We start from the raw sequence: 23,349 nt of genomic DNA, 5'->3' as shown, positions 1-23,349 counted from the left end.
TGGTGTAATTACAGACCTGTTAGCTTAATATCTGTTCCAGGGGAAAATAATGGAGTCACTGGTTAAAGACATAATGAGACTTTCTAGGCAGGAATGCAATTATATTGCAGTCACAGCATGGGTTTATTAGGAAGCAGCCTTGTCTGACTTATCTGATACAGTAACAAAGGAACTGGATGCATACAGATATCATATACTTGGATTTCAGGAAGGCTTTTAATACCATTGATACATAAAAGACTGCTGTACAAACTGCAATGTGACATTAAGGGCATGTTACTGATTAGCATTAGCATTAGTAGAGGCATTTGATGCAAGAAAGCAAGCTTATGCAGCATCAGCCAAAAAAAAAAAAAAAAAAAAAGAGTAACATAAATAATTAAAAATAACCACTTCCACTTCACTCCTCTGTTCGTTCGAAATACCTGTCCAGCTGAGCCTTAAACTTATTTAGGCTATCAACTTCCATGACAAGGGATGGAAGTCTGTTCCACCTACCAACCACCCGCTGGCTAAAGGCAAATTTCCGCACATCTATCCTATATCTGTCTTTCCTCAATTTGAATTTATGCCCTCTCAGGTGATTATTCTGAGCTAGAGGAAGAATCCCATCAGCATTGAGCATGCTCAAACCATTCAAGGCTTTGTACACCTCTATCAGATCACCTCGCCGGTGCCTAGTCTCCAGACACTGTAATTCGCAAAACTTAAGCCTTTCTTCGTAAGAGCACCCCTTTGTCCCATTCACCAATCTAGTTGCCCTTCCCTGTACTCGTTCCAGCAGCTCCACATCCTTCTTGAAATGAGGCCTCCAGGCCTGTATACAGTACTCTAGGTGTGGCCTGACCATTGCCTTATACAAGGGAATAATCACCTCCTTATCCCTGCTAGAAAAATTCCTGTATATCATTGACAATACACCATGAGCTACTCTTGCAGCCCATCTGCACTGCTCAGAGAACTTCATATCTGCCTGCACAACCACCCCCAGGTCCCTTTCACTCTCTACCACTGTCAGTGTAGTACCACACAGTTGATACGTTGCTCTGGGGTTGCTGTTTCCCATATGTAGTACTTTACATTTGTCAATGTTAAACTTCATTTGCCACCTCGAAGCCCATCTGCTCAACCTTTCCAAATCCTGTTGCAGCAGCAGCATAGTGTCAGTAGTGTCCTTGACAACCCTGCCAACCTTTGTATCGTCTGCAAATTTGGACATTAAGCCTGACATACCATCATCAATATCATTTATAAATACAGAAAACAATAAAGGACCCAACACTGAACCCTGAGGGACTCCACTAATAACATTAGTCCACGATGAGCAGTGTCCATTGATTACCACTCTCTGTCTTCTCCCCTCAACCACCCCTTTATCCATAGCAGCAATTTGCCTCCAATGCCACACTGCTCCAATTTGTGCAGCAGTCTTCCATGTGCAACAGTATCAAAAGCCTTTCTAAGATCCAAATATATAATATCAAAGTTATTCCCTGCATCCAGTTCTTTTGTGACTGAATCATAGTATCCAATCAAATTGGTCAGGCAAGACTTACCCTTAACAAAACCATGCTGTGTCCTAGCTATAACTGAAGTCTTGTCTAGATGATCCTGCAGTGCTTCTTTAACCAGTGCCTCCATTAATTTTCCGGGAACAGAAGTTAAACTCACAGGTCTATAATTACTTGTGTCAGCCTTTGATCCCCCTTTGTGAATTGGGGTCACATTTGCACATCTCCAGTCCATGGGTGCCTCCCCTGAGTCCAAGGAAGCTCTCATAATTATGGCTAAGGGTTTGCTTACTTCCTTTGCTGCCTCCTTTAATATAACTGGATAGATCCCATCCACCCCAGGTGCCTTTCTTGTGTTTATCTTCAACAATTTCTCCTCCACTTTGCTCTCAGTTATTACAAGATTCTCTAGCTTACTGCTAGAGTTGAATACACCTCTGGCATTCCCCTCACTGAATAACTCCTCATGTGTGAATGTCGATGCAAAATATTCATTTAGTTTGTTAGCCACCTGAGCAGGGTCATCAACAGTTGACCCATCGATCTCAAGTGGACCAATCTGATTCATCCCCTTCCTTCTAGAGTTTACATAAGTAAAGAACTCTTTGCTGTTTTTCTTCGCATCCCTTCCCAAGGATCTCTCGTAATCTGCCTTCGCCTGCCTAACCTCCTTTGTAACTTGGTTACAGATCAACTTGTATCTATCATAGGCGTCTGTGTCACGTGTTAATTTGTATGTATCCCATGCATTTTTCTTCTCTGCCATATGCCTCATTAGTTCATCTGACATCCATTTAGGCCTAAACCTTGAACAATATTTCTTAGTTGGTATGTAAAGCCTAGTAGCTTCCAAGATAAGTTCTTTGAATGCTTCCCATTTTGAATTTGCTGTTGGCAATATCATCAGTTGATCCCACTGTATAGAATTTAAATACTGTCTCAGTCCATTGTAGTCGCCTTTACGAAAGCAATACCCCTTCCCTTTACCCCAAATGGTAGTTACCTCTTTGAGTAACTCCCACTTCAGCACACTGTGATCACTGCCACCTAGTGGTTCATTTATCTGCAGATTCTTAATGCATGAAGAATCACTACTGATAATCAAATCAAGAGTATTACTCCCTCTAGTTGCCTCCCGAACATGCTGATGTAGAAAACAATCATCCAATAAATCCACAAAAGCCTTGCTACTGTGTGAGTGACCAGCCCCCAAATTCCAGTCAATATCTGGGAAATTAAAATCCCCCATTATAAGACTCTCTGATTTACTGGCCCACTCTATTTCTCCGAACAGTTTCTTATTATATGGATAAAGGGATGGTTGAGTGGGAGAAGACAGAGTGGTTATCAACGGACACTGCTCTTCGTGGACTAATGTCATTAGTGGAGATCTCCCAAGTATGAGTGCTGGGCCCATTGTTGTTTTCTATATTTATTAATGATATTTAAGAATGTATATCAGGTTTAATGACTAAGTTTGCAGATGATACAAAGGTTGGCAGGGCGGTTAAAGACAGTAATCAAGGTAAGCTACTGCAACAAGATAAAAAAAAAATTAGGCCAATGGACTGAGAAACAGCAATTGAAGTTTAACACTGACAAATGCAAGAGACAGCACATGGACAGCAGTATTCCAAATTAACACACAGTTATAAAATGAAAAAGACCTAGGGGATAATTGTGCTGTCAGATATGATGTTCTCTGAGCAGTGCAGACAGGCTGGCAGAGCAGCTCATGAGGTTTTGTAAATGATATACAGAAACTTTGCTAGGATGGATAAGGAGGTGATTATCCTCTTGTACAAGGCTATGGTTAGGCTGCATCTTGAGTACTGTATACAAGTCTGGATACCTCATTTAGGAAGGATGTAGATCTGTTGGTACAGGTGCAGAGAAAGGTAACGAGATTGGTGAAGAAAATAAGAGTGCTCTTACCAAGAAAGGCTTAATTTCTGCAAATTGTAGTGACTGGAAATAGGCACCTGCAAGGAAGTCTGATTGAGATGTTTAAGGCTTTGATGTTGTTTGTTTGTTATTTGGTTTTTAGGAGCATTAGCAACTAAGGCCATATTGCTCTAGGGATATGCAGTGGTCATTCCCCTGACCTTTTCGCATCCTCTGTATTTGGTGGTCATGGGCTCGAACCCCGGTATAATCAAGAAGCGTGTGCTACGCACTGCTGCTCCTGCCCACCTCGCTACAGAGGCGCCTTAAGGCTTTGAATGGATTGAGTAAGCCCAATGGCAATGGAATTTTTCCTCTTGCTCAGACTATGCATGGGGGGGGGGATAAATTCAAATTGAGCAAAGTTGGCTGCAGGACAGGTGTCCAGCGGGTGCAAACTTAAAAAAATTGCGGAAACATATTTTGAATCCCATAGGAATAAATGGAGGTATCGTGAAAATATCGTAACGTGAACCCAATAACACTGTTTTTTTTTTTTTTTTTTGGTACTTTGTTCCAAGAAATTTTAAAATCGAAAGTTTAAAATTTTACTATATAACTAAGCTATTTATCTCTCTAAAAGGTCACTTTTGTAATGGAAATTGTGCTACACTTTCATCGTTATCATATGTTTCATTATAAGAATAAATTTTGAATGCCTTTATGATATTTTTCTAAAGTACTTTTCTGGAGGTCACGACCAAAAAACAATAAAAACAATTTGCACTTTCCGGTTTATTGGGCTTTTCTGTTAGTGCATCTAATTATAAACAGGTAGTAAACTCGATCTTATTGCATTTGCAATAATTCCGATAATTGGAATTGTATGTGTTTTTATGCTATTATGGTGAAATGTGTTCCCCCTTCACTGAAATCTTCAATCATAAAAAACATAAATTTTCAGAATCTTCACTGCATTCCTATTTACTTATTACAATGGTGAAGGGAAATGGGAGACCAATGGGAAGTGCTAGGAAACCAAACAAAATTGATTTAGAAATGAATATGATTAATTAAGAAGTACAAAGCAGGACAAAGTTTGTCATCTATTGCACGGAATTAGGTCTTGCTGCTTCAACAGTGAATACTATTTTAAGTGACAGTGCACCTATAAAAGAACATGTTAAAGGATCAACGCATTTAAGATCAACAGTGATCACAAAACAGCATTCAGGTGCTATATCAAAGATGGAAAAGCTATTAATAATATGGATGGAAAATCAGATTCAGAAGCAAGTGCCCTTGAGCGCAATGGCCATTCAAGCAAGAAGTATTTATGAAGATAACGATAAGTACGGCAAACCCCAAGCCAAGTTTGTGGCAAGCAATGGGTGGTTTAATAGGTTCAAGCATCGCGCTGGTTTCCAAAACATTAAAGTACGCAGTGAAGTCGTCAGTGCCGATTCTGCAGCTGCAGAAAAATTTTGTGATGTGTTGGAAAAAACCTCTTCTAAATCTCCACAGCCCTCAACTTCCGCAGCGGCATGCTTATCAGCTGGAGAGTTAATTCTGGCAATGATGCTCGAAAGATAAAACTTGCTAACTTTATGCCTGTCTCCTCTCTTTTTGTAATTTTATAATTTTGAAGTTTTCTTAATTTTTCTTGCACATGAAATAAAAAAATTGAATAAATAATTCTATTTACATGTTCATCAAACATTTCTTTTTTGCTTCTATCATATTCAGAACGTATAGTTGTGAGTGCAGAACACAACCCTTGTGTTAATTGGGGAGGGCTGTATTTCTTCCATAAATAGTGTCTCCTAATTTATGCATATAAAAAACAGATTTAATTCCACACAAACAGGGTAAAATTTCACAAATGTAATTAAACACATTTTTCCAGCTTTCCACATGCCGAGTAGTCTCCCTTTCTTGCTCTAAGTATTATCAAAATAGTCACTGGTGCATGGAAATGCTTCATAACTAGCTTACATACCTGTAATTTGCAAGAGTGGTTTGCACTAAATTACAAAGTTCAGTAAATAAATAATAGTGCTAGAAGAGAGAAATGTCATATTTTTTACATGGATTATAACTATTAAACAGCAAATAATATCCAGAAATATGGAAACTCTCTCTCTCTTTAGAAGCTATGTATAATTATGCATAATAAACAATATAGCTCATGTTTTGATATACAGCTCATAATATCGGGCTGCATTATGGCTACAAAAATGAAACTGATTGATTGTTATTACATGTGAGAAATTGAAAAAGATTTTACACACCTCATTGTAAATTCCTTAAGAAGAATAGTTAATTTGTTTTAAATATTCCAATGTGAAAGTATATTTTTCTCTGAAACACATTCTTTGTCACTCTCCCACAAATTGAGAGCATATATGCAGTGACCTGATGTTGGGAAATCATGTGTTTTGTACCATTAGTGATCAGTGCAAATAAAATAGATTACTTGTGCACCTGGTGCCTCCGTAGCCAGGTGGGCAGGAGCAGCAGTGTGTAGCACATGCTTCTTGATTAGACCGGGGTTTGAGCCTGTGACCACCGCATATCCCTGGAGCAATATGGCCTTAGTTGCTAATGCTCCTAAAAACAAATAACAACAACAACAACTTGTGCACCCATAATGTAAGTTACAATTATATTAATTCTCCACATGCAATTCTTGGGAAAGCAAGTAGAAATGCAAAATTTAAAGGTGCCATATAGTATATAATGATACTATATGCAGTACTCTAATAAATTTTCATTATTCCTTGATTCAATTTCATTTTAATGATGCTTGCCTTTATTTGGTTTCACCAGTCTTTTTGAATTAGACAAGCAACTGAAAAATACATCGCATTTTGAATAGTCCAATATCGACTTAACAAGGATATATCATGCTCAACAAGGTTATCATGCTTAACAATGACTTATCATGCTCAATAATCAACAAATCAAATAGCGAAGCATACTAACATTGCAATGTGTGATTAGAAAGAGAAAGAAAAAAATTATACAAATTTTGTATGTATAATAATTTTATATAATATTTATATTATATAATAAATCAGGGTATACTGGACCTTTGATAGTCCTACTGAATAGTATTTCTCTAAAAAAATTCTATGCAGCATGGAGCAGCCATTACACATATATTACAGCTTATATTGGAGGGCAACACATTCAAACTTTTAATCTTTGGGGAATATAAAATATGATTATTATAATGCTAAAGAGAATTCAGCATAATTCTAAACTTACAAAGGGTGATATATAACAGTCTGAAACAGGATGGTCACACATTAAATTTAAATAAATATGGCGAACGCTCTCTGCCAACAACTTTAGTTTATTTGAATCACAATAATGAATTCCTCTAGTGTTTACTTACTTTACTACTTTTATAAATGGCTCAGTGTCTTTAGGCTTTTCTTCTTCATAATTCTCATCTAAAACTTTAAGATCATTATCTGTTCCTCCTTCCAATTTTATGACAACTAAGAAAGGAAAAGTCCTTTTTTTTAATAACCTTTTTGATTAAAACAGAATACAAAATACAAGAAATTAATATAAGGATACATAAACAAGCTACAGCCACCAATTTACACCCTCAATATCAGAAAAGCTGCCATATTCTGAAATAATCCTTCTGACAATGATGCAACACATCACAGATCTTCGCCTGGAAACAAAAGTGTCCAGTATTCTCCTGAAGAATATTCTTCAATGTTTAGATCAATGCTTACATTCTGTCACACTTTAAAATCACCATTTTTGGAATGGTTGAGGAATGGTTCTAAGTTGCTGACATATCATGCTCAATAATCAACAAATCAAATAGCATAAAAGAGAAGTATACTGACATTGCAGAGTGTGTTTACTGGTATAAGTTATGCTTTGGATTTGTGTTTAGTAAAAGCGACTTTATTAAAAATAATTTCAGCAATAAATGGGTAAAAGTACCCTTTTTTTGGATATCGAAACATCCATTCCACCTTATTTTACATACAGTTGTAAAGAGTGTATGTGTGTGTATATATATATACAGTGGATTCTGGTTATTTGGGCCACCGGTTAATCGGGGCAGCTGTTTATTTGGGGCAAATCTTAAAAAACAGAAACCAATCGAGAAAATAGCCAGGGCTTACTTCGCTTAATTGGGACAGCATGCCATTTAATTGGGGCAGGAGACCGCAGCACTGGAGATTACCCTACAATTGTCTCCAACGGTACCACATGGTTCGGTCAAAATTCTGGAGGTCACAACCATAAAACAATAAAAACAATTAGCAGTAACCTGTTTATAGGGCTTTTCTGTTAGTGAAATCTATCATAAATGGATAGTAAACTCGATCTTATTGAATTTGTGATAATACCAACAGCTGGAATTCTGTGGGTTATTATGGTGAAATGTGTTTACACTTCCATGAAATCTTCAATCATATAAAAAAATTAATTTTCAGATCTTCTCTTCGTTCTTATTTTTAAATCTTTGTAACTCGTTACTCCGTTCTCACTTGCGCGTATTGTGTTACTTGCAATTTGTGTGTGCTGTGTTCTTTGTTATTGATTGCTTATCTTTTTACGGTTTCAAATTTTAACCCCCACCCACAAATGTCAGTGAACAGAAATGTCAACTAGTTCGCATGTATTAAGGTAATAAAGTAATGTAAGGTAATAAAGGGTAAATTTGTGCTTAATATGTCTTTGCTTTTATAGCCCGTGGATAATATTCCTCCTATTTTCGCTAATTAGAATTGCTGTTTAATAGAATTAAAATTCAATTCGCGTGATCACAATGACCGACGCTTACTACACATCGTATAGTGAACGGTACTTTACTATGGTGAGTTCGTCGTAACGTGATTTGATTGTACATTGAACCAATTGTAAAGGGGGCTAGTTCGCATGTATTAAGGTAATAAAGTAATGTAAGGTAATAAAGGGTAAATTTGTGCTTAATATGTCTTTGCTTTTATAGCCCGTGGATAATATTCCTCCTATTTTCGCTAATTAGAATTGCTGTTTAATAGAATTAAAATTCAATTCGCGTGATCACAATGACCGACGCTTACTACACATCGTATAGTGAACGGTACTTTACTATGGTGAGTTCGTCGTAACGTGATTTGATTGTACATTGAACCAATTGTAAAGGGGGGGGTTACATTGTATTTTTAATTATTTACGTGAAATTTCCGATAATTGGGGCAGCTGCTTAATCGGGCCAAAATGCACTAGTCCCGATGTGTCCCACATAACCGGAATGGACTGTGTATATATACAGGGTGTCTCAAAAATACACAGCATAACTTTAGAAATGAGTTCCTCATATGTAGACAATAAAAATATTTTATATCACTGTAGTTACGAAAATGCTTGGTTCCCGAGTTATTAACCGGAATGTCTTATTTCTCGCAGGTGATTTCCTTCATCACAAGGTACTGGCAGAATCTAGTAGTTTTCCATTCCGACCATGTACTCAAATCAGGAGCAAGCGGATATGCATTTTATGTACGGTTTGGCAGATGGCAATGCTCTGGAGGTTTGTCATTTGTACCACGAAAGGTTCCCAGAAAGAAGATGTCATGACAGGAAAACGTTTGAAGGTATCCATCGCCACTTTTGTAAACATGGGACCTTTACACCTCGTGCTGCTGACACAGGACAACTAAGATCTATGACTCCAGAAGTAGAGGAGGAGATTTTGGATGTTGTAAATGGGTAACATAAGCCAGAACATCATCAGTGGATCGACACTGACGGAATCCATACTGGTGATCATTAATCAGATGGAAGGTTTCCAGGTAGTTTAAGAGTTGGCGGTTAATTGATTTCTCCATTACTTTAGAAAGAGTAGAAGTAATTTCAATGGGATCATAATTGGATGGGAGGGATTTGTCACCCTTTTTAGGAACTGGCTGGATATGAGCAAATTTCCAAGCAGAAGGAAAAACACCTTTGGAATAAGAAAGTGAAAAAAGGTGACAAACAGGAGTAAATTCAGGAGCACAGGTTTTGAGAACAAGTGGAGAAATACCATCTGGACGTGGAGCTTTCTTAGGCATTGAAAGGAGCAAGTTGGGAATGATGGGAGGTGTTTTACCAAGATCATTAATACATGAGTTGGAATAAAAATGGGACGCTAGCAGGTCAGCTTTATCCTTGGCTGAAGTGACAACAGAATCATATGGTTTTGACAAAGGTGAGAGCAGAGATGGATGGGCAAAAGTTGTGGCCAATAGCTTTGGCAAGAGACCAGAATGCTCAGCTATCATTAGGGCAAGAAGCAAGTTTTATACTCTTAGCCTGTTCGAAATCTAGTTTGGACTGATTAATGACTGCTTTACAACTGTTGCGAGCATTGGTGTAGGCAGAAAATGAAACTGAAGAATTGGAAACAAGCCAATTATGATATGCAACATTCTTCTTTTGAACAGCCTTAGCACATTTATTGGAAAACCAAGGTTTATATAAAGGACGAGATTTTAAAGTGGAGTGTTGAATACAGGATTCCATTCCTACAAGAATAATTTCACTGACACAATCTGAGAAAACGTTGACATCAGAAGTTTTGAAACAGTAGTCCGACCAAGGAAAAGAAATCTCGCAGGTCATCCCATTTTGCATTCTTGTAATGCCGAACAATATGAGGTTGGGAATAGCCATGCGATAAAGGGTCCACTGGAGAAGAGAAAATCACCAAGTTGTGATCTGAGGTACCCAAAGGACCACTCACTTCGACCATATACTTAGAAGGGTTGTTTGTGAGAAAAAGATCAAGCGTGTTGGCTGTATGGTTAGAATTGTCTGGTATTCTTGTAGGTAAATGAACAATCTGTGCAAGGTCATTAGAAATTACAAAAGTTTCAGCATCTTGACCAGCTGGGTCAGTGTGACTAGAAAACGGAAGCCAGCTGGAGTTGTGAACATTAAAATCACCAAGGAAAATTACCTCACTGTTAGGAAAGTTGGACTGGAAAAAGTCAAGTTGCAAAGAGAGGAAGTCAAAGAGTTCCAAGTGATTAGTGGAGTTGGGAGAACGGTAGAGACAACAGATGAATTTGACACAATGAGGTAGAGAGATTTTAAGCCAGAGAAGATCGAAGAGAGGAGATTCCAAATTACCAATTCTCTGACAGGGAATATCGGAACGGACATATGCACAAGTACCACCTTTGAGGCGAAAGGAATCATACAGCGAATAATTTGGGCATGTGAGATGAACAGTAGTTCAATTAACTGATTGTTGTTATTTCATTTTTAGGAGCATTAGCAACTAAGACCATATTGCTCCGGGATATGCGGTGGTTATTCCCTGACCTCTCCGCATCCTCCGTATTTGGTGGTGACGGGCTCGAACCCCCGTCTAATCAAGAAGCGTGTGCAACGCACTGCTGCTCCTTCCCACCTGGCTACGGAGGCACCTCAATTAACTGATAACTGAGATCCTGTCAGAAAAAATACATGGGTGATATATTGTTCCACATGCACAGGGGGTCAAAGTTCCTGTCAGTGAAACATGCCCCACACCATACGACTGCCTCCATCAGCCTGCACTTTTCATACCATGCATGATGGGTCAAGAGCCTCAAGTTGTTGATGCCAAATCCATACACGACCATCCATGGCGTGGAGTAAATAACGTGACTCATACGACCAGCACACCTTCTTCCAGTCTTCTAACACCCAACTTGCATGCTCTTTGCACCAGGCGAGTCTTTTACACTGATGAACCTTGGTTAGGAGAGATGCCGTAGGGGTCATCTGCTGGTATAGCCCATACGTGCGATGCATGGTCATGCCAGATATTGTTCCAGATAGTCAACTCTTCAACAGTGCTGCGCCTGTTCACCTGTATGAGTCGTTGAACCCGGTGCTCACCTCTAACATCAACTTTTCACTGCCCTCTCACGTTTTGCTGTCGGGTCGTTGTTTGACCATTTTGATGCCAGTCCTGGTACACTTTAACTATGGCGGCTCTCGAACACCCTCTGCGAAAGGATAGGGTGTTCGAGAGCCGCCCTATCCTTTTGCAGAGGGATATCACAAAATTTGGTTGATATGTATTACAAAGTTCGTTTTCACCCTGTGAGAAATAAATATTGTTATTTTGTGTGTTTAATACAAGTCTTGCAACAGCTGTCTGATTATTGCCCCTATTATTGCCTCTGGCCACCTGGTTCCCAGCTTCCCAAAGGACTTGTTAGAATTTACTTTTGTGTAAACAAAACTAGTTTATGGTAGCTACAATGTAAGTGCACTCTGAAAAACATCATTGTGAATGATGAGATGTTAAATTAACAAAAGAACAAAAACAGTTTTTCTAAGTTGTTTACATACACTCCTTAAATTAATTTAAAGTTTGTTTATATTAAATCTCATCTAGCAGTGTTACGGCGACAAAACATAAACGGATGGAATTAAGTCTGCAAATTAAACTTAAAATAGGTTGGATGGTAGGATGGATCAAAGTAAATCGGACATTGCAAAAGAATGCAACATCCCTTTACCTACTTTATCTATAATACTGAAAAACCGGGAAAAAAAAAAAAAAAACTTGAAGTGCATGATACTGGATTAGCAATAAAAAAACAGGAAATGTATCTGTGTCGCAAAACACAAGGAGCTTGAAACCGAGTGGCACCAACAAATGTGTGCATCTAATTTGCCAATATCAGGTCCAATTTTGCAATAAAAGGCAAATTATCTAGTTCAACAACGTGGAATCAGCAATTTCAAATGCAGCAGTGGCTGGATTTCAAAGATTTAAAAATAATTTGGCTTCGCGAAATGCTTGTGGCGAGTCTGGATTAGTCAACAAACAAAAAGCTACAGACTGGTTTGTGTTCTGCATGGTTCATTCTTGAAAAATATGAGTCAATGATATTTTTAATCTTGACTAGACAAGTTTATTTTATAATTTTCTGCCAAACAAAACATTTGCTGTTCAAGGAGAGTCTTATCATGGGCGAAAATTAAGTAAACAAAGACTCACTGTTCTGTTATGCTGCAATTCAGATGGCAGTACAAAACTAAGCCCATTTGTGATTGTTAAGTTTTCCAAGCCAAGCCGTTTTAAAGAAGTTAACCAAGTTTCCCGTGATGATGAGGCCAATAGAAGTGCTTGCCTTATGGTAAAAATTTTTTCATCTTGGTTATCAAAAAGTGGACAGAAGAATGGCTTCAGAAAAAAGGAACATTTTGATGATTCTAGTGTGCTGTACAATGATTTGATGATCATTGTACAGCACATTCTGCCGAAACACTTAAGTTGACAAATATACAGCTGTTGTTTTTACCTCCCAATACCACCAGTTTTATGCAGCCACTGGATCAAGGCATTATTTATAACCCCAAGAGAGCATATACAGCTCACCTGATAAGGTACTCAATCTGCAACACAGAAAGAGGGAACAATTTGCAGCCAAACTGGAACGTTTTGGATGCTATCTGTAATCTTGTTATTGCTTGGAACAGTATTGCATCAAGTATAATAATGAACTGCTTCAGAAAGAATGGCTTCGTTGAGAATATTGAAAAACATGGTCCAGCAGACGAATGTGGAAGGAAATTGAAGGAGCATATGGATTTTGTTGGCAAATTTGAAGAGTTTTTGAAGGTGGATGATGAAGTTGCTACCACGCCAACACCAGAAGAACTGCTGAGCACCAAGCAAAATGATGTTTTTGTTACCAGTGAGAGCGAAAGTGAAGCATGCATACGCACACACACTGCCATCTAGAATGATGCCCAAAATGCACTGAGCATAATAGAAAATGCATTGGCCTGCAGTGATGTTGAAAAAGAAACAACTATTGGAATTGATAATGTCTGTGCTGTAGTTAAAAATGCATATAGGACAAAAACTGTGCAAATAACATTGAATTCTTTCTTTAAATTAGATGAATTTATTAAAAAGTTAATGCTTTGTATGTCTCATTTTATATTAAGTTTGTAATTCTTTTTACTGTGATACTAAAATATTGTATATATCAAAAATATACACTGTACAACATTTTCATTTCTGCTAATTGCTTTTCTCTTAGTTTATCTTACAAATAAAATAAAAGCTTTAAAAAATGTGTTATTCCTATTACTGTATTGTTAGACAAGACTTTTTATTATTTTATTTCATTAATTTAAATTAATTTAGTTTTGATATATTTTTTTTTTTATTATTCTTAGATATATATAGCACGCAAAAAAAAAAAAAAAAAAAAACTAGTAAAATTTTGGCACTTTTGGGGACCTTGTTACTACAAATCTCGTTATTGCAAAATGTGAAAATTTAGTTCCCTTGAACTTTGTATTAACAAGATTCAACTGTATATACATTCAAATTTCCCCCTGAAAATAAACGATTATTATTGACAAGGGAACAAAAATTCATCAGAAAACAGCAACAATAGATAAATTCTTAGAGAACGCTTGCTACTACATAAGTAATAAGTATAATATGCTCTTGTTACTACATAAGAAGTAATAAGTAGTTTTGATCATGCCAAAAAAAAAAAATAAAATAAAATAACTTTATTGTTCTCATGTGACCATTTTTAGTCAGGACATATGCAAAAGAAGTGACACCAGATATTTTGTTCTCTCTAAATAATTTTGTTTAGTTTATAGTCCAAACGTGCAAATGTATACAGTTCTTTTCAGAATTTTTTATCTCTAAACACTATTGCTTATATCCAATGATTGCCACCATTAACAACTAAATTTATATTAATTGATAGATGGAATCCCAAAGAACAACATATTGCTTCACACACATGCCAAAGATCCAAATATATAGAATGCAGTTACACACACAAAAAAAAAAAAAAAAAAAAAAAAATCGCTTTTGATCAGTTTTCTTCATCAGGAATAAAACATTTCAGTAATAGTTTCATAACTGATTTTCCTTTGTCCTTAAGAGTGCATTTTCTATAATGAACACTGTTCTTTAAAACAAATTTCCACACCCACATATGTAAGATGAATATAAAATAAAAGATCTTACCTTTGTTAACTTCATAATTATATAGCAATCGACAATAGGTCAAAATATCTTTATCATTTGAGAGTGATTATCTTTCAAGAAGCAGACTATAGTAAAATATAATAACACTTTGTAGCTGAATGCCTTTTCTCTTTCTGTAGAAAACAGAGGATTAATGAACAACACCTTCAAACTAGTTAAAAGGTCTCTTTAAACTTATGAAATGCTGGATAACGTTATTTAAAATATTATTCTTGCTCAAAACAAATAAAACTTTGCAGACATGCGGAAACTATTGACTGCTTATCGCAGTTCAACATTAAAATTCCAAGTAATCTCATATCAGCATTTGTCTATAGCTACATGCTTTTATATTTGTTCTTCCTTTTTTGACTCCTCCTCTGTGCCAAAAATGCAGTATATATATAATAACACTTTATAATTTTAAACAGAAATGCTTTAAACAGATAAAACAGATTTTTAAACAGATAAAACTTTAAACAGAAATGCTTTAAACAGATAAAACAGATTTTTAAACAGATAAAACTTTAAACAGAAATGCTCTACATTCACTATCATAACACTATCAACAGGTTCAGTGGGAAAAGAAAGAGATACTCATTAACATGAAATGTTCCTTTCAGCTGTATTTCTGACAACAATGTTTCTGAAGGAAGTGTGGATATATTGATGTGTGTGTGTGTGTGTGTGTGTGTGTGCGCGCGCGCGCACATGCGTGCAAACTTTGGTTGAATAAATATCTTTGTAAATAACAAATCTTAAAGAAATAAAATTATTCAAGCATAAATCATATAATTAACTATTTACAAAGGAAAGCTTGTAATTACCTCAGTTCAGTTCATTAGTCAATATATTTTAACTTCAATTGAGCAATAACACTACTAAAGATACACTTTTCACTGTTATGTGAATTGGTGATGACTCTTCGTATCCTTTTACATTTGCAATTTGAAGGCTTAGCGTCAGACAACGTTAACTATAAAATTGCATTTTTGTTTTGAGACAACTTTAGTTTAACTTTATACAAATAACAATGCATATAGTGTCATAGAAATGTATTTCTCTAGTAGTTTACAGGTTAGCTTCAGCTATAAGCACATTTTGGGTTAACTGCGAAATGTCAAATGACTTTTTCTTGGTTAATTACAAAAACGTTTACTACAAAATGATTTTGCAGTTAACGTTGTCTGACACTAAACCTTTGAATTAGTAATGAGTGGAAAAGAAAAGATGTAAGTGTGACTCATTACAAGAGAAATTGACAATATTAGTGGCATGAAATTGAGCAAAGCCTTGCCTTACTAAAGGGTTATATTAATATTGGATAAATGGCAAAAGGACAGGTCTAAATATAGTTTCCATGTAATGTTACCGTGTGAGATTATCATGAACAAACCTCGGTGATGAATAGCTATCATAAGAGATGGCATCATACATCATGATACCTGATGTTTGATTGGTATACCTTTTTAGGAACACCTCTTCATAAGGGTGTTGTCCCACATGGATCCTCCTGTAATGGCTCCCAAAATAGAAGTTGACTCACTTGTAAAGACAATTTGCCATTCTCTATTCCAGATGACTCTCTCTAATTCACAATAAGATGCAGTGGTGGGGTGTCACACAGCACAACATGAATGCAATCCTGCTTCTTCTAGCTGTCTACTAATGGTGCCTCTTGATACTGGATACCCCAATTATGAATCAATGCCATCTCCAATCTTCTTTCAGAGGGACATCTATTAGCTACAGCCTGACAAATTATTTGGTCATCACAGATGCACCAGAGCACAAATGGCAAAGAGTATATTCTGCTATACACTTATGTCAATATTGGCTAAATATCCTAGGATCACATCCAACACAAACAGCAATTTTCTGGATTACCATCCATTCTTATGGAACTCGGCCATGCTTGTTTGTTTGTTTGTTATTTGGTTTTTAGGAGCATTAGCAGCTAAGGCATACTGCTCCGGGATATGCAGTGGTCATTCCCTGACCTTTCCGCATCTTATTTGGTGGTGACGGGCTCGAACCCCGGTCTAATCAAGAACGTGTGCTATGCACTGCTGCTCCTTCCCACCTGGCTACGGAGGCGCCTCTCAGCCATGCAAACCTGTTCAAATTAATTAAACTGTTTATACAGTACTTTTACACTGCTTTTTGTCATAAAGGCTTTTAATGTGCCCAATCACCTGAGCATATTAAAAACTAGTCAACCAATATTTGGTCTTCATCTTTTGCAATAACAATAATACATCACATCATAACCACTCAAATGGCTTGGTATTAGACCTCCCCAAATGTGTGACACGCAGTGAAACCACTACATTGCAAGAGGACAAAGCTTGTTGCACAGAATTCCTTTTCTGTACAATTAATATTCCACTACACACTTGTAGAATGAAAAATTTCTTTCAGAAGAAAACTCTTTAAAACTGCAAGCCACTGTGCTAATAACAGGGTAACACAAATCAAAGGTGAAACCACATAACGTATGGTAGGATCAAAGACCAGTTACACACACAAAGGTTTATTTTTATTTGGACAGTAATTCATAATGTCATTTTTATGTCATTTTTTGTATGAAGATCAATAAAATTTTGTCTTCTGTCAAAGTAATCAGGCTCAGAGACTAGAAACAACTGTTTAATATAGCAAAAAGACTTTATTAAGAGGAAGGATATTTGAAGAGTAAAAGCACTTCAAAGACACATAATATCACAGAAAATGATGCAAGGTGTGAGAGACCAAGCATGTGAGCAAATGACAAACTTGTATCTTGCATCAGAAGAATTTTTCAGCCAATGTTAATATTTGAAGAGATAGACTTTCAAGTTGAATATCATATGACAGTTGCCATACAATCATATTTTAAACATAAAAATATTATGAAACTACTTTGTTCCCATGATTTTAGAGCAGATCAGACGTAAACAAGCTTTCTAATAACAATAGAAAAAGAAATGAAATGTGGTCTTTAACACTGACCTACAAACAAAACATCAATGCTCTGAATGGAAATCTCCAATGCCTACCAGTAAGAAAAAAATTGACTGACAGATCCGAAGGTAAAGTTATGTTAGGATTATTTTTGACTATAAAGGCATAATTCATTATGAATTCATACTAGATGGTATTAATATAGTAATATAATGCAAGAAAGCAAGCTTATACAGCATCAGCAAAAAAAAACAAAAAAAAAACCAAACACTTCTCATATCACCTCTTTATCCCTCTAACAGTTTGTCTACTTCTTCCTTGAATTTATCCAACCTATCCATTTCTAAAACACAAGATGGAGGTTTGTTCCAGAAATTAACCTACCTGCTTGCCGAAGAAAAATTTTCATACATCTGTTCTGCAACCATCCTTCCCCAATTTAAATTTATGCCCCCTTGTGTGTGTGTGTGTGTTGGCTAAGCAAGACAAAGGATTCCATAGGCATTGAGTTTAACTCAATCCATTCAGAGCCTTCAACACCTCATTCAGATCTCCTTGCAAGTGTCTAATCTCCAGACACCACAATTTGCTTAAATGGTAAGAGAGGAAAACAAAAGAGCACCCTTTTGTGAGGAGAACACACAAAAGAGCACCCTTTTGTGAGAACACACAAAAGAGCACACATTTGTGAGGAGAACAAAAGAGCACCCTTTTGTTCTCCTCACAAATCTTGTTGCTCATCTCTGCACCTGCTCCAACAGGTCCAAATCCTTCTGCAAATGAGGCTTCCAGATCTGTATACAGTACTCACAATATTCCTAATGACTGCCTTATACAATGGGATAATCACCTCCTTATTCCTATTGGCAAAATTCCCGTACATCATTGGCAAAGCCCCATGAGCTGTGCTGGCAACCTGTCTGCACTGCTCAGAGAACTTCATATCTGTCTGCACAATTACCCCAGTATTTTTGAATCTCCACTACCCTGAGAGTGTGATAAGTAAAGCTGAGATTACCGCTGTCCATATGAAGTTCCTTGCACATGTCAATGTTAAACTTCAACTGGCACTTCTCAGCCCATATGTCTAATTTACCTAGATCTTGTTGTGGAAGCACACCCTGATTACTGTCATTAACCCAACCACCCTGTCAACCTTTTTATCATCTGCAAACTTACACATTAGGCCTGATATTTCTTCATCGACATCATTAATAAATAATGAAAACAACTATGGGCACATCATTGAACCCTGGGGGAAACTCCATTAATAACATTTGTCCAAGAAGAGCAGTGCCAACTGATAACAACTGTCTGTTCTTCTCCCACTCAACTATTCCTTTATCCATGACAGTAATTGGCCTTTAATGCCACACTGCATCAATCTGTATTTGAATTTAGTTTTCCTAAAGTTAGTTTTTTTATTTTTATTTTTTTAGTTTTTCCTGAAATCTAAGCATATGATGTCAAGATTATTATTTGCATCTGTTTCCTTTGTCACTGTGCTGTAGTATCCAATCTAATTAATCAGAAAAGGTCATCCCTTAACAAATCCGCGCTTTGACTGCAGTATAAATGCATTCCTGTCTATATGGTTCTGTATTACTTCCTTAACCAGCGACTCCATTATTTTCCTTGGAACAGAAGACAAGCTAACAGGTCTGTAGTTATTATTCATGTCACCCTTTGATCCCCTCCATGAATTTGAGATACCATTTCACATCTCCAGTCCATAGGGACCTCCCATGAATCCAAGGATACCAAAAAATTATTCAATGACAATGTTCCTCCTTATTCGCCTCATTCATCATGTGATTTTTATTGTTTTGTCAAACAAAAGACCTTAAAGATTCAACAATTTTTTAGAGAAGCTGAAGTTACAACAGCGGTTACAAGTACAATCAAGGAACTCTCACAAAAGCTTTCTGAAATTTATATAAATGATGAAAAGATGTGTGAATGGCCATGTTCATTATTCTGAAAAATTCAATATCATGATTTCCTGAAAATATATTTGTTAAAATCAAAATTCAGCCTTGGAACATTTTGATCCTACCTTGTAGATCACATTCATTCCAAAAACAATTCACAATTCATAAGTGTTTCAGGATTCATTCTGTGTTAACTGAAAATGTCCTCACACAAGTGATTCAGAAAGGAATTTCTACAATAAACAGGAAGCACTCCACTCTAAATGCTTAGCAAGAAGTTTGCATTGTAACATAAATCCTCTCATGATACACAGCCAGAATGTGTTCTATATTCTCTATATTATATGTACTGCCCTAAGGAAATCAAATTAATATACCAACTAAAAGTCTCCAATTTTACATGTTGGCATGCATGGTTGCACAAGCAGAATATTACCAACATCTGGGGGAGGGGAGTATCTATCTATGACACTTAAATTTAACAGACAGTTTGAATTTTATCTATTTTTAATCTTTAATCCCAAGGGAATTTTGGCCTTAATTAATCTAAAGAAAAAAGAAAACTGCTAACACATTAGCAAGATGGGTGTGTGGGGAATGGTGAAGGTGGCTCAGATAAAAAAAAATCTATAATTATTAAATTTTTGCACTCCTTGATGATAAAGATGTAACCATGACTCGGAAAAAAAAGCATAACATAGATATACACCTTGACGGTCACTTTAAATAATAGTCTGTTAATGCACAAATTGCCTTGATATTTTGCTATTTATGTACGGCCAAGTTGTGATTTACCAAGTTCAGTGATGCAAGGATTTGAGAAAAAGTAGGACTCTATTGAGGAAGCTTTATAATTTGATGACAATGCAACAGAATCATCACATTGCAGCAGAAGCAAAAGTATGGATGGACAGAAATTGTGGCAAATAGTTGCATGCCTTCTGGTCTCTAGCCTTTTGGCCAGAAGGCCGTTTTAAATTCTTTTTTCAATCAATTATAATATGAGAGAGAAACAATAAGTCTAACTGTGAAAATGAGGATGCCCTGAAAGAAAGAAGTATATAAAGTTTATAATAAGTGGTATTTAAGAGAATTAATTATTACAAACATTTTTAAAATTTTTATAATGATAATTAGTACCTGCATCAAGAAGACGTACTATCTGATCAGCTTTTTCAACATCTACACTTACTGAGTCCACCCAACTTTTTTCCAATAAGTCTAAAAATACATCCAGTCTTCTTTTGAAAGCTGCTAATTGTTCTGATTTTCTTCTGCCACATTCTTCTGGATGGAATTTGGTTTTAAACCTAAAAACCATTCAACAACAGAAAATTTATTCTTGTTTATTTCTTAACAAAAAATTAAATATCAAACAGTTTTTTAAATGTATTGTTATTAGTAACTGTATTAAAATTACTTTTAAAATTCTATATGAAAAGCCAGATTATTTAAATAAAAAATTTAAATTGGATACCCTAATAAAAACTGTAATGAAAGAATTAAAAAAATTGGTGGATTATTGTGAAATATTTAAGATATTTTCTGAACATAGTAAATTTGCATTAGAGAATTATCATTAATTTATTGGTGTCACTGTATCTTTCATTACAATTTTTTATTGTTTATTATTTGTTTTACATTTAATATGCAATCTATTGGTTACAATGAAGAAAGAGATAGATGGAGAGATGTTTTAAGATCTATTTGTAGTACATTTTAAATATTGAAATAGTTACTTTCTTTTCTTAATATAACATTTCTCAATAAAGCTTATAATAAAAAGATTCTCAATCTATAATGGGAAATAAGTGATTTAAGAAAAAAATTATTAAATTCTTATGTATATATAGAAATATTATATATATATATACACACACACACATATATATATATATATATATATATGTATATACACACAGTAACTTACAAATGTTCTCACCTTCAGACTCCGTTGCACAAGAAATATGCACAATTTCCAAATGCCTTGATTTCAAATACATAACTAGCTAGCCTAACAACACTGATAAATCTACAACTGCGTTGTGCGCAGCCTCCCTAACTAAAGCTTTATGTGTGCATTAAGCTTGCAATCATTCACAACATAAATGAGGTGCTCAAACAAGACTCCTAAGGGAATGCTTTGGAGTCAAAGTGTTACTGGTCTCAGTCAAGATCTCTCTTTTTTGGTGAGACCTGCTGTTTGAAAAGGAAAGAAGATAAGAATAATAAGAAGAATCAGCACACGTGGTTTTCAGTTCTCATAAAATACTTTAGGCCTGCATATTTGGCTGCTAAAATTATAAACCAAAAGTAAATTATATACTTAAGTCTAACACATGAAAATAAAAACCATTAACTGAATATCAATGTTAAAAATTGCAAATAACACACACATAACCCTAACAAAAGCATTTCGATATTCACTCCTAATGTAGTTAACAGTGAAAATGAGAAGCATACAAATGTTTAAAAACGATCACAAACAAGGAGAATGAATAAGCAAGGATTTATGGCATTTCAAAGATGCTCATATAAGCATCTTTGAAATGCCATAAATGGATGCCATATAAGCAATGTATCACTATATGGTGACAGTCACACATCAGAACTTTGCAAAGTTAACTACAACCAAAACAGTGAGCCATATAGATATGCACAAATGATCAAGCGCACACACACACACAAAAAAAAAAAAAAAAAAAAATTGAACAATTGGAAATGCTTATTTTCCAAAGCAACGTTCTTGGAAAGCATCATATTGTAGTCCCAGATGTCCACAGGAGTGTTAGTACATGTCCATGTTATTTAAGGAACTGCACCAGCATGATTTCTCATGACAAAGCTGACATTAATGTGCCCTATATTACATCAATGAATGCCACACAGTCTACAATGGTGCTTAATATTCGGAGCATGGAACAGTGGAAACAGGTGCAAGAGAGAATTATCAGGTTACAGTCTTCAGATCAGACAGATGACAGTGGGGCTGCTTCTCAGGGTTCTGACTCAGACTGTTAGCCGTAATGCCAAAGACCACTGTACTGTGCTAATGTATGTGAAACAACACATTAATGTTTTTGACAATTTCATGGTCCCTACACTACAAGTTCTATGGAAATGGTGTGTGTGTGTGTGTGTGAGAGAGAGAGAGAGAGAGAGAGCCAGAATCTATACCTCAATCTCATGAAATATATTTGCTAAGTTCAGGCAAGGGCCAATATCCCTTCCCCCCATACACAACTGTGCTCATGACTTCCATACTTGGAAAGAGATAGACACAAATTCTTGCCACCTGATTGAAACTGTTCCATTATGGATCATCAATTGTGGCCAAAGGTGGGGCTACACTTTATTAATTTGTTCTATAAAACTCATTTTTTTCAAAAGATGATGGTGTTCAAACACTTTTGGTAGGGTAGTATGTGTGCATACAAATAATATTCTATACATTCTATATATGTACATACACACACAACTATTTGCAAACCCCTGCAGAACAATACTGTTCATTCCTACAAACTGATAAAAAATAAAAAACCTTGATTTTTCTGAATTACAAAAGAAACTGGTTACATTTTTTTTTTTTTTTTTTTTTTTTTTTGTTCACAATGGGACACATTAACAACTTATTCAGTTCTCTTTTCTTAAATAAAAAATACACTAAATAAGCAGCATCACACAAAAAAAAGACAGGCAATGAAAATCACTACATTAAAAAGCATACTATTAAGGATAAAGAATATTTCAGATGACTGGTGTCTAGCATTCTATAAACTGGCATCCCCCCTCCTCTGCCTTTTGAGACAGCTATAATAAACAACTTTAATAAATCAAAATTAAATGATTTACATAATGCTAGATAAATCAGTGTCAGTATCAACAATGAATTTTTTTAAATAAATAAATTAATATGAAATTTTTATATAAACAGCCAATAAAAATTATTGAATTTTTAAATTCAATTAACAGATTACTATCAACATCTTCCCTATAACCCCATCCCAATCAATTGATAATGATGTAAATATACAGTGTTTCCAAAATCCAATCACCTTTAACAATT

The 23,349-nt window shown here is 35.7% G+C and overlaps 1 protein-coding gene across 1 annotated transcript in view; it reads right to left on the bottom strand.

Annotated features, from left to right (window-relative positions):
- Window positions 1-23,349, bottom strand: part of Ars2 (arsenic resistance protein 2) — a 308,719-nt gene that overhangs the window by 173,061 nt on the left and 112,309 nt on the right. Inside the window, exons 6-7 of the mRNA XM_090386894.1 lie at window positions 20,424-20,593; window positions 6,796-6,901 (exon numbers count right to left, since the gene is read on the bottom strand). Coding sequence (XP_090243020.1) covers window positions 6,796-6,901; window positions 20,424-20,593 — 276 coding nt within the window. The remainder of the gene's footprint in view (window positions 1-6,795; window positions 6,902-20,423; window positions 20,594-23,349) is intronic.

The sequence above is a fragment of the Mastigoproctus giganteus genome, chromosome 12 (assembly GCF_048544385.1).
Source record: "Mastigoproctus giganteus isolate SK-2022 chromosome 12, ASM4854438v1, whole genome shotgun sequence".
Lineage (NCBI taxonomy): Eukaryota > Metazoa > Arthropoda > Arachnida > Uropygi > Thelyphonidae > Mastigoproctus > Mastigoproctus giganteus.
Note: the sequence above shows the minus strand (reverse complement) of the source record. Positions and strands in the feature narration are given on the sequence as shown.